At 37.0% G+C, this 12,899-nt stretch overlaps 1 protein-coding gene across 4 annotated transcripts in view; it reads right to left on the bottom strand.

Moving 5' to 3' along the window:
• cnksr2a (connector enhancer of kinase suppressor of Ras 2a) overlaps positions 1-12,899 on the bottom strand; it is a 112,369-nt gene that overhangs the window by 60,517 nt on the left and 38,953 nt on the right. For all 4 annotated transcript variants that reach the window (XM_076888299.1, XM_076888300.1, XM_012919328.3 and 1 more), the window contains exons 4-8: positions 7,801-7,888; positions 7,352-7,393; positions 3,587-3,706; positions 1,172-1,231; positions 828-896 (exon numbers count right to left, since the gene is read on the bottom strand). In XM_076888299.1, coding sequence (XP_076744414.1) covers positions 828-896; positions 1,172-1,231; positions 3,587-3,706; positions 7,352-7,393; positions 7,801-7,888 — 379 coding nt within the window. The remainder of the gene's footprint in view (positions 1-827; positions 897-1,171; positions 1,232-3,586; positions 3,707-7,351; positions 7,394-7,800; positions 7,889-12,899) is intronic.

The following is a 12,899-nucleotide window of genomic DNA, read 5'->3' as shown; positions in this document are numbered from 1 at the left end:
ATCAGCTGTTTATTTCTCATGACACATGAGCATCACATTATCTCTTTTGTGTTATTTCATCCAATTGTATTACATAAATACTATCTCAGCAGCTTCAAAGGCTTATTTATTGTCAGGGTCCAGTGTAAGAAGTGAGGACTTAGCAAAGTCCAAAAACCAAAAAGAAAACTTATTAAAATCTAATAAGAGCATTCAGAAAGTGCAATTATTCCAACAGGCTTTCATGAGCAACGTGCTGTCTGACCTTTGACCTATAACCTGACCTATGTTGAGCCAAGCTATGTACTCACTCAAGCTATGGCCTAGTATATTGTTGGGAAGTTTGAAGGCGATCCCGCTTTTCTTACTTTTCTTAAAATTTATTTCAAATCATGAAAGCGGTCTCTTTTCTTGAAATTTTTAGTGTTTAGTTTTTTTTTGGAACCATCTTAAAATTATATTATGTAGAGAACTACTTGCGCTAAATCTTTTTTAGGGTCATATTAGCAGCAGATGTAATGTCAATTTTGTCATACGACGTCATTCGCAAGAGTGTCAATGAAAAGCCTAAAAAAGCCACAGCACACAGACAAGAGAGGGGGGTGAAAACAGAGAAACAGTGGGGAGACTAGAATTTCAGTAAAATCAAAACAGCACCCAAATGTAATAATATCACAAGAACCAAAAGTTAGCATGACATCACAAAAAAATCCAATTCTATTATTGTTTGAATGAGTTTTTGTATATACAAAGAATCAAATAAGATTTAATGGTTTACTGCGTAAACACAAAAAACTGGGTACTCAGTAAGAGAACACACACCCACAAACACACCAACAAAAACTCACCACGGTCTGATGATTGACTTGAATGACTTCATCTCCTGCATGGATCTTCTTACAGCGGTCAGCCGGAGACTACAGAGGCACAGGAGCCAGAGAAAGAGAAGGCAAACAGACGACTATGAATTGATCTATCGATCCATGGGCACTGCTGAGGTTTCTCAGCAAACCCTACTTAAATAAGCTGCAATAAAGCAACAAGGGAAAGTCTTCCAGAGTCACTGATATTCTGATGTTATAAATACAAATTTCAGATTTGCAGATAATCTGAACAATAACTGGTGTTTTAGGGGAAGTCTGCAGTTCACTAGGTCAATTTGTGAAAAGTGGGATATTAATAAACCTCTCACCCCTTCTGTAGTTCCTGTGATAACATGGAGTCCATCGTAGGTTGACTTTATGTACATTCCCTAATTGACAAAGGAATGGAGAAAAAATGTAAGTGCTCTATGATACTAGTAAATATTTGGAAATACACACTGATTTATGAGTTGTAAAATTAAAAACAGCTCTCACAGAAACAGAAAGTTTATTCTAGTTTTGTCCTGCTAAAAAAAAAAAAATCAAGCATCTGAGCCCAAACCAGATGGGAAGGTGTGTCGCAGCAGGATGCCGTAGTAGCCGTGGTGGATAAGAGCGTGTCCTTGAATTCTGAATTAATCTCCAACAGCGTTGCCAGCAAAGCTCCCCACACGCCTTCACTGCTACAACTCCATGCATCACAGTGGAAAACCATATGCAGATATTCTCCCTTTATGTGCCTCAAAAATATGAGACTATACTCCAGATTTCCACTCATATTATGTCCATTCTTTGTGTTTCCAGACCGAGCAGGAACACATAATGCACACCCACAGTATGTGTCTCTGCTTTCTTGCTGGGAATATGATACGAAGATCTATACTAGTAACTACACTTATGGTTCCCCTCAGTTATGGTTTCGTTCTAAGACTGAGATGTTTGAACCCGAGGAAGTATTGATGTGGGCAGTAATAAGGTGCCATTAACTAGTGATTTCTGAGGCTGGTAACTCTGAAGAACTTCCCCTTTTTTTCCTGGAGTGGTGCCAGTTGGATCATATTGTTTAACAATTTTTGTGACTTGAAACTTGCACTTTAAACTTTCAAAATTTCAAAACTTTCTGGTCTGACTGATCTTTATGTCTTAGAGTAAAGATTTTTACCCACTTTGAAGTTGAATATCACAAATTTAATGCATACCAACAGTACGTCTTCAGGCAGTAAATTATGATCTCATAAAGAAACAAAAGGTTTCACCTGTTAACTTCTGACGAGGTCTACTTGTGAAGTGAAAACTATTCCAGGTAAATAACTCATTAGGCTGGTTAAGATATTATCAATAATCTAAATTAAATCTGATTTATAGTTTGGTGATTTCTGTTATGTTCTACTCTAGAGGAAAATGTTAAAAATTTAAATAAAATAAACCAAAGCCAAAAGCCAAAGTTACCCCTTTGCTAGCCTACACTCCACTTAGTAGCCAACACACTGTGACCACTCGCAGCTGAGAGAAATCATTTTCTCCAAAGTGAACGGTTAAATTGTTAAACCTGAAAATAACAGGAAGGTGGAACAGCACTTTGACTGATCAATCATTAACACTCATTGATCTGCCAAAAAATTACTGATATGACTAGAAAATATGGTAACATGGAGACCTAACCTCCACATTATCTACAACTAGCATAAGATAAGCTAACAAGTTTTGTCATGCTAGCTAAGCTAACTGCAGGTTTGTAGTTTTTCAGTGATCATCACAGTCATGGCCAACAGTTTTGGCAATTACAAAAAATGTTTTTTGTCACATCAGTATTTATGGAGATTATTTGTTCTATATTTTTCTATGATGTAGTGCATATCATATACATTCAGTTCAACGTTTGTTAAAGACTTTTATATGCAAATAAACCAAACACACACAAAGAGCCAGTATTTACAGAGTTGACTCTTCTTCATAACTGTATCTGCTGTTCTCTGCAGCATACTGGATATTAGCTTCTGGACCAAATCCTGACTGATGATGAGCTATTCCAGCCTGATCAGTCCTCCAAGTTGGACTTTCTGGACTTCAGCTTGTACGCTCACTTTTTAAAGGCAAACTGTAGATTTTTGATTGAATTAAGATAAAAAAAAAAATTCAATTTCATGATCTCTAAGCCACTTTGATGGAAAATGGACAGATCATTCCCAAATTGCCCCTGGAGAAGATGATCTTTAAGAATGTTTTCAGTATGGTGAATGAAAACATAGTTTGGAAACTGATGAAATGCTTAGGATTGTTCACTATATCACAGAAACATGTAAAAATATTGTAGCAAAAATGAAAAACTCAGTGTTGTATACCAAGCAGGTGTTAGTTTCAACTGAATCCAAAAGCATAAAATAGCTTGTTTAATTATTGAACTAGAAATGACTCATTTGTGGCTCTTTACTCTCAAGTATGATAGAAGGTCTGTCATGCATGCAAGCATATGTGTTATATCAAATCAATTAATATTTTGAGTAGTTCATAGTAATTGCGCTTTTTTTTTTCAAAAATTAAACAAAATTCTGTTTTACTGTGTATATTATTTCTACAAAAAAAGAAAAAGAAAGAAAAGAAAAGAAAACAATGCTTGTATTTCTTCTTTGTCTGAGCATACAAAGGCCGGACACAGTATGACTTAACACAATAAGATTCACACATCGCATGAATAAACAGAAGGGTGGGTCTTGGGCTGTTAAACCCAGACAAACAGTGATTACCAGGCCTTCAGAGGGCTTGATGTTGGTGAGGTGAACCAGCTCAAGGTGGGCTGACTGTGAAACCAGCGGGTCCGATGACACACACACAATGTGCTCGCACACCTCCGACAGAGTCTTACACTACAGAAAAGGAGGATAGAACAGGGACAAACAGGGCTTTTATTTAGACAACAAAGAACAAGCCATGTCTTCTAGCTGTCAAAATTAGACTATATTTCTAAGAAACCTCTTAGCCTTGTGCCTCAGCAGCTTCTCCTGCTGTTGCTTTTTCTATTGTAACTTTACCCAGGAAAAGAAACAGGTGGATATTTTTGCAGATTTGCTCTAAACCAAGTGAGAATGATTTGTTGCATATGCATTTTCTTTTCCTATTTACTTATTTACATTATATAGCTTATTTTCTTTCTGTTTTGTGAAAATTGGACAAAACTTTGAGCAATGCAGGCACAAAAAGACCAAGAGCCATGATTTCTCTGTTCATGCGCTTGCCTGCTTGCAGAAGATAAGTAAGCCTAAAAAAAGAGGCTTATTTATTTTACCCCCGTGCAATACGTCCCTGCAGTGCTCCAGTGGCCTTCTGATTTTGAGTCTGATTAAGGTTTGATTTTGGGCAAAGAGCCACTACAAGGTTGGTTCACATTAATCACAAAGATAGCTTTGGCTTTACTTTCTAGATATCTGTGAAATAATTGTCTCCAACCAAATATAATGGGGATTATTTTGCTGCCCACGACACTGAAAAATTGCATCTTAACAAACTTTAAGAGCAACATTTTTTTCCTGGCAGACACAATGAGACTCCATTCAAAAAGTTGTCAATAGTTTCAGATATGATTTCCCTAAAAAAAGAAAGTAGCTGGAAGAAAAAGCGCTGAGCGGATGTTTTGGATAATATCTGGCAGAGACTGCCAAACATTTTCACGAACATTTATAAAAGAAACCACAGACGGTGAACTCTTGGTAGGCATCATATTATGGATTTTCACTCCCCAAGAATCTGATCTGTAAAAAAACGAGTGTCCATCTTATACTTTGTGTTTCATCTTGCTGCATTAATCTAACTGAGGGCAGCCATGCTGGCAGCAGAGTACTCTTGACTATGTCTAAATGAATCAGACTCATCGGTCTTCCTCACAGCCGAAATGTCAATTTGTCATAACAGGGAAAGCCCGGGTGAAACTAATAGCATTAACAATGGCTCTGTTCCAGCAATTAGTGAAGCAGAGTTTGACAAATCAGAAGTGTGCTGTGAAAAGGGTCAATTAAACTTTAGCTGCCATCCAATCTTGGGACATGCTGATCTACAGTAATTGGGCTGCTTTGCAGATACTAAATGCTGCTAACATTTTCAAATGTAATTAATGTATTTTTTAAACATCTGAGCAAGGCAAACAAAATTTTAGAACCAAAGCCCAAGGTGGGACAAGTATACCCAACAGCAACTGCAAAGAAAGAAGAAAGTAATTTGGTAATGAAGCAGTAAAACTTTAACAGTAGGTGAATTACATGATTCCCACAGGCACTGATTCTTCAAGGTGCTGGAAACATCTGCAGAGACTTGAATGTCCTCACAAAGATACACTACCATCACCGGTCTGAACCACTGATACAAGACAGAATTAATCCATACTTTGATTATGTTCATGCCAAATTATGACCCTAACATTCGAATGCTGCAGCATAATCAAGACTCATCAGGTCAGGCAACATCTGTTGCCCATACTCTCATTTGTACTCAGTGAGCATACAGCTGGCTTTGGCTGAGGTGGTAGAATGGGTTGTTTGCCAATCAAAAGGTCAGTGGATTGATCCTGAACTTCTCCACTACATGGGCAGGATACTGAACCATGATTTGGCCCCAATCCATGTAGGTGTGGTGTGTGTATAATAGCTGTATAATAACTACATGAATAAGCAGTTATAAATGTACCTAATATGTGTATGTGTTTAGAGTTTGAAAAGAAGATTCTTAACATCTAAATTCAAAAGATAAGGAATTTCTGAATTTCAGTCATATCATGATGAGAACTGACTGCAAATCTCTAATACTGTAGTTAAATTCAGTATCAACATCAGAACAATCAATTGAGCTCATTCAGAGTATTAGATTCAGAAAGAGTAGATCATTTAAATTTCTCTAATTATGTGACTCCAAAGCTCACAGTATATTTACAGTTGGACTTGAGTCAGAACAGTGTTATTTTCATTCTGCCAGTGTCGTGTAAATGCAGTATTAAGGATGAAGCTGAAGCCAGGAGGCAGCTGGCAGCTTGACTGAACTAAAGCTCAACTAAGCCTTGTTCTTCCCATAAAAATACAACAAGCTGTACTTCTGAAACATACGAATCAACTTTAAATAACAAAACATTAAATTGCTTTAAATTAAACAGGAGATATTTTTTTTCTTCCATTACATTTTTTTTGTTACTATTTTAGTCACTTCAAGTCTTCAGTTTTTCATTTTACATATTTTACATGTTGGGGAAAACAATATATTAAGATTCTTGTAAGAACTATTAGTTAAGATTATTTAACATAGCATTGTGCAAAAATACAGGACCTGTTTGAGGCTTGGTTTTACTCTCAAATTTAGAATTTTAAATGAGAGTCGGTACAAAAGTTATGCACTTAGCTGTGATGGTCAAACTTTGGATAAAATGACTGAATATGAATTAATGTCAATAAATATCTTCACCAAAATATGTGTATGTGTGCCCCTCCCTCTACATCCGCCGCTGCAGGAGAAATTCTGGTAATATAACTGTGTTCAGCTAAAGTAATGGGAACCACTAATCTAACCATCCTCAGATTTAGCAGTGCACCAATTCATGTCCGTAAAATATACCCAAAAAGTAGGAAGTAGATTGGAAAGACAGTTTTTGAAATGAGAGGAGGGACATACAAACCAAAATGCAAATATTTAGGTGTTTTTAATTATGTTTTGCCGGTTGTCTGCCTGGATTAGTTCACAAGTTATGCTTCATTACCTAAATTCTTAGAGTATAGCAGTAGTCATTTAAAATGTATTTGTGTAGGAGCGTTTCCTGGAGTCAACACACGTGAACCTGATGGGAAAAAATGACATAAATGAAAATGACATGCACTGAAAATGACATGCAATGAAAAAAACTATATAACAGTCTCTGGAAGCCACATTAGCCAGTTGAGGGCTAGATTCAAACTCGCACCAAAAATGTAAGCTGTTCAAGTGTGCTCTTGGTTTTATTGAGCAGTAGATGTATAAAAAGAGGTTTACAAATGGGCACTTTCTTTTAAACAGTAGGTTTAAATGAAATTTTAGCAATCAAAACCTAGATAAAGCTTTCTACGGCAATGGAGTGTTTTTTAGGTTAAACATGACCATTGTCATAAGACTAAAGGAGCTTTAACTTTAAAAGCTCCTTAATCACTACTTTAAGAGTAGTGCCTTAAATATGGAAAAAGGAACTTTGTTATGTAGGTATCCTGTGGCCGACAGTCACACAGGAGGTTACTGTTTCAACATTTTACAGAGATTCACTAGCAGTTTCCTACTGTTTCAAGTCTTTACACTTGGCTAAGCTGAGAGTCCAGGCTATAGCTCCATAAAAGAAAAAAAAGTGATGTTGCTGATTGTCTCTGGCAGGGAGTTTAAGCTTCTGTGTTTGTGTGTGTGTTTTATCAGCAGTTATGAGGGGGATGTGGAAAGAAAAAAAAAGAAAAACAGGATGCTGCCCATCAACACAAAGCAAATACGCGACAGCTGGCCGAGGAAGCAGGACTCACCACATGAAGGATTTTGTTCTCCGTCTCAAACACCGTACAGTCCTACGGGACGAGAGAAATTTAATGTAGCGCAAGCAGTACATCCTGTCTTGCAAACACTCACCATCTCATGCTGCACATGCTGCTACACTACCTACGTATACAGTCTAGCGCTCACATTACTGTACCCCTACCCTTGACAGATAAAAACACGCCCACACAAACAGACACACTTATCTTTTATTTATATACACACACCCGTCATACATAAGACAGACTGTAAAGGACATAAATAGCAAAGAATTGACTCTCGCTCAAGGATGCAGAGGCTGAGGCTGCTGCATCACACCCACACAGACACACCGCTCTTTGGGGATATGGCACAGCAGCTACCCTCTGCCGCACACTTCAAGTGGCGGGGAATAAGAGCTATAAGCCTTCAAAACACACACACAAACAATTCCACACACCTGCTGTACAATGGTGGTGAGCTCCAGGCAGAGCTGAATGACATTATTTCGGGTTACTGAGTAGTCTGCCACTGCAGCAAAGGGAGACCTGGGGGGAAAGATAACACAGCAGTATGTCTTATAATGTTCCTGCAGCATTAGATGATGTGCAGAGGAGATGGACAGGAGCATTGTTACGGGGAGGGGAGGGAGACACGCCACAAACTAGACTCAAACACAGACACGCATGTAAGAATCCCTTTAATTAGTGAGAGAGAGGGAGTTGCTTTAAAACACAATGGTAAATGAATCTGTGCACTCGGTGAACATAAAGCACAACCAAAAATCTGTGAGGCTCGAGCTGCCGCTAATCGCAGTTATTTTCATTATTGACTAATCACTCAATTATTATTTTTTTTTTTTTAAATGTAACTGGAAGTTGTTTGGTCTGTTAACCATCAGCAAATAATAAAATCTATAATTACAAGAGCCTACAATGATGTTGTCAACTAGTTTATTGACTCGAAAGTCCTCATAATTTGGCCTTTTTGTCTTTAAATTGACTAATTAATTAACAATGTCATCTATAATGGGGGGGGGGGGGGGGGGGGGGGGGGACAATAATTATTTTGGATTTTGGCCGACTGCAGTATTATTATGATTTATTACTATGAATAAATGCAATGGATAAAAAAAAGGTGTAAAAGCAAAACAAACAAACAAACAAAACAAAAAAACACTGGGCACTATTCAGGCTCATGTGCAACCCTATGCTCTAATGCACATGCTGTTACATGAAACTGGCAAGACAAGAGACAGGAAATTGTTTTACATTGGAAAAAATATTTTGCAAAGTGGGAAACTAACAACAGTTTTTAAGATCAAAATATATGTAGTGTTATGTTTAATATGTAAAATTAAAAGTAATCAAATGACCCTTTTTAAGAATCGTAGAATCGCATACATTATATTTTTTTTAAACACAATTGATTACTTTGTATCAATACATTTGCCATACAATCAGAAGCTGAACAACCAAAACTGGCACACAGGTAGATTTTATGTCCCTGAAGGTTCTTTATCTTTATCTCATAGCAACCACCTACCAATGGGCTAAAATGACCTATTTTATGTACTTTTACTAATTTATATGTTTATCATTTTCATTTCATGAAAACTACATATAATTATAACGCCTTGCCTTAAAACTTGAATATCTTGATAAATTAGGACATCACCTAACAGTGGACTATAATGGAATCAATATAGTAGAGTGGAACACAAGTATTGCAGGAGACCCACAAAAATGTGCTAATTTTTATGCAGTCAACCTCATGTTAATCTTGTATTTATTTATATACACAAGATCTAATTAAAAATGTTTTTGGTTTTTTTTTAAAAAAGCTTCAAAGTAAATTGGAATACAAAGTACAATGTTTACATCTAAAATGTAGTGGGAGAAAAAGTACCCTGGGGCTGGTGCCACCCCGTGCCCCCACTCTGTACATACCTGTTAACTTTACGACAATGAAAGTAGTTATTACCTTACAAATTTGTAAGGAGAGTATGTTGTTTTTCCTTTTTGTTGTGTTTGTTTGGAGCAAATAAGGAAAAAGAAGAACAAAAAGAAGAGTTTTGTTGTGATGTGGTGGCTTCATCTTTGGTACAGGCTCACAACTGTACTCACAACTTTTCCACTTTATTGATTATTCTTCAAAGGTGAATTGATTGTTTTGTTTGTTGAATATCAGAAATGGTAAGATACACTGACCACATGTTGCCATCTGTCTCGGAGTGGTTTTCAAATCTTAATAAGCCAGTCCTCATTTCCCTGCCTCAGTCTCCATCTCTTCGTTACTGAACGAAACAAAATCAGCACCAGTCCTTTCTTCTTGTTGGCAGCCAGTAGGCTTGTATGTGTCCTGGCTTGTTAGATAGTGGTACAGCTTGAAGGCTTGCTGGTAATTAAATCCACCAGATCTAAAACCAAATCGTTTTGCCAGGACAAGCAGCAGAGAAAAGTGGCAAAGTATCATATTTATGAAGCTCAAAACAGAATGTCTGTTTTTTTGGCTCAATTAACCCATTACCAATTGGCAATTGGCAATTACTGACTTTCTGCAGCACGACAAATATCAATGCTCCATCACTTTATAGCATTAAAAAAAATAAAAATCATCAAATCTATATTTAAAAAGCCAAATTGTTTATGCAACTACTATCGTGTTATCTTGTATGTAATTCACTACTACTGTCAGAAGGAAAGGGTTATGCACTGTTAAGCTGTTATAACGATGATGATATAGAGGAGCTTTGGGAGTCTAGACTTGTTTAATTTATATTTATAAAGATCAATTTTGGTGGTGCAGAGGTTTTAAGAAGTTGAAAACTGGAGCCATAAAGAGTTAATTTGTGGTTAGCTTCCTTAGAGGACTTACAAACACTGGTTTGGAAAACCATAAATGGATGTCTGGACTGAACGCTGGATAGGTGACATGGCAGAACATGTGGGGGTGGATTGTTGAAGCAGAGCTGAAGACTCCTCCACTGTCCACTGGCCTGCACATACTCTTGGCTTTTTAGATGGACATAACAAATTAGTTGCCATCTTGGTGTTTGAAACTAGACATGACGATCAAGTGGCATATCTGACCAAAACTGAGGGATGTTGCAGTTTCATAGTAAAACATGCCCTACTTTCTCATCTATTTCACTCTACATGAAACCCTAATTTACAGAATAAATGAGTTGCAACCAGAGGAGTCACCCTCTGTTAAAGAACAATGCAGAATGAAGGCACTCCTGCATTGGTTTCACTTTGCAGAAGCTCTGTCATTTGGATGCAATCTATGCTCAAACCTCATACTTAACTACAGCCATTAACCGAAACATACCCAATAATAAAAAAAAAGTTTAAGAACAGTAAAAAAACAAAGAGTTTGTTATTTGAATATGAATATGTCTCTGCTGCGAGTATGCAATCCAAACCACTGCAGGTAGGTTTCAGGGGATTGAACAGTAATGCACTTTCTCTAAAGAAAGAGGACACAGCAGCAGTGGACAAAAGACAGAAAGTGCGTTAGTGAACCAGGTAAATAGGCCATCTTGTTCTGAGTGCACCAATTTACACACCTTATACTGACTATTTCTCATTTCAGCTCAGGTTTTAGAAATAAACAAACAAAAAAAGCACAATTTAGACATGGATGTTCTTTCTTTTTTTAATCTGGTTTCGGTCTGAAAGAAATAAATTGTGCGAGAGGAGCTATTAGGCCACTTTGGATTCATTAAGCTACTTTGCCACTGGCATTGTCAATTCCCAATGTCTCCCACATGTCTGTATGCTCGGTCATAGTTTCCACTAAAGTGTGCACACTCTGCTATCAAGTTTGTTTTTATAAAAAACTATTTTTTTTCCTGTGAGAGACGAGCTTCTAAAGCCCCTTTTTGTGCCAACACAATGTTTATAAATGGACCTCTTGTCACACTGAAGCATAATGGACTATTCAGGTATGGAGAAGGTGTTAACGATAAGGTACATGCTGCGGCTAATGGGGTGCTAATGACGGCACACACACACACATACACACACATACATACACATACATACACACACACACACAGAGAGAGACGAATCCAAGGAGCGTACAGTACTATAAATGTTAGTGCACATTGATGACATATGGGTTGCACATACAACGTAATGAAGTGAATGGAAAGATGCACACTTCCTTCATTGTTCTAAAGACCCAGATTAAAATTCGGCCACAGCCTCTAGTGTATGATTTATCTGTGGTGTGTGTGATTTGGGTCATCAGTATTGAGGCTGAGTGCTATATATATATGCAGGACCTAAGGCTATGCAGACTGTTTGCTAACCACCAGGCCCCAGTCCTCAAACAACAGTTTTTACCCCAACTAGAGTCTATGATGATACTACAGTGTAGGGTACCTTGAGTTTATTAAAACCCCAAAGGTCCAAAAAGCAAACAAAAAAAGATAAATGAGGCAAAGCCACAAGGCCCAAATATGTTTGCATTACATTCATAAATCTTTGCATGAAGACATCCCTCGTCCTTCTGAGGAATTCCAATGTTTTTAAGTTTTCTTTCATGTTTGAAAATCCAGTTACAACTGTCTATACATTAATAGCTACATTGTAAACACTTGGTACTAAGGTGTAGTACAGATAAAGATAAAAATGTGCAGCCTTTATTTGTAGTCCAACCTTCCAAACTTACTATTCTTAAAGTCTAACTCCGTCATATCTCAAAAGATAGACATTTTTAAACTCAGTTTAAATAGATCTTTCTAAGGATGCTGACCTCAGAGCTAGCTGCAAATAAATGTAAGTAATCAAAAAAACACACAAAAAAGGATGATGCTTTTGACTCCAGGATGCGCCTGAGAATCATCAGTTTTGAAAATAATCCAGTTATAGTTTTCTGGATCTGGATTCACTGCAAACTAGAACTGCTAGAAGCTAATTTGGCAAACTTTCAAAAGTGAAGTAAATATAGGGTAAACTAAAATGGACATCTCTATAGCTCATAGCTTGACAGACTGAATCTAGCATTCCTCCTGTTTATATCACCCAAAGCATTTTATACTCTTATCATTTATATTTCTACAAGAGTAACTTTCTTTTCTGTCTTCATTTCATTTCAGAAAGACGTTTCCCTTATTTTCCTCTATGAATTTGAATTTGTCACTTAACCTTCAATGTTTGATTGCACCTGTCTGTTTTTTTGAAGGATGATTTTATTTAGTATGCAGGCCATCTTTGAGTGGTTTTGTTTCCTTATGCTAAACCACACTAGGGAATACTCTGGTAGGAGACTGTGACACAACCAGAATTAACCAACAGATTGAAACTGCCATCTTGTTGCCTTTGAAATTATGATTTAGAAGACAGAAGCCAGCCATTCATAATAGTTGGCCCCCTTAAAGTGAATTTGGTGTTCATGATAAGACAGCAATTAGATGGAATTAGTTTAATTCAATTTTCAATTCACTTCAATTTTATTAATAGCACCAAATAACAACAATAGTCACCTTAAGACGATTTATATTGCAACATAAAGACCCTACAATAATACAGAGAACCCCAAAAATCAGAA

The sequence above is a fragment of the Maylandia zebra genome, linkage group LG9 (assembly GCF_041146795.1).
Source record: "Maylandia zebra isolate NMK-2024a linkage group LG9, Mzebra_GT3a, whole genome shotgun sequence".
In the NCBI taxonomy this organism is placed as follows: domain Eukaryota; kingdom Metazoa; phylum Chordata; class Actinopteri; order Cichliformes; family Cichlidae; genus Maylandia; species Maylandia zebra.
The sequence above is the reverse complement of the archived record's forward strand: the minus strand, read 5'-3'. Positions and strand labels throughout refer to the sequence as shown.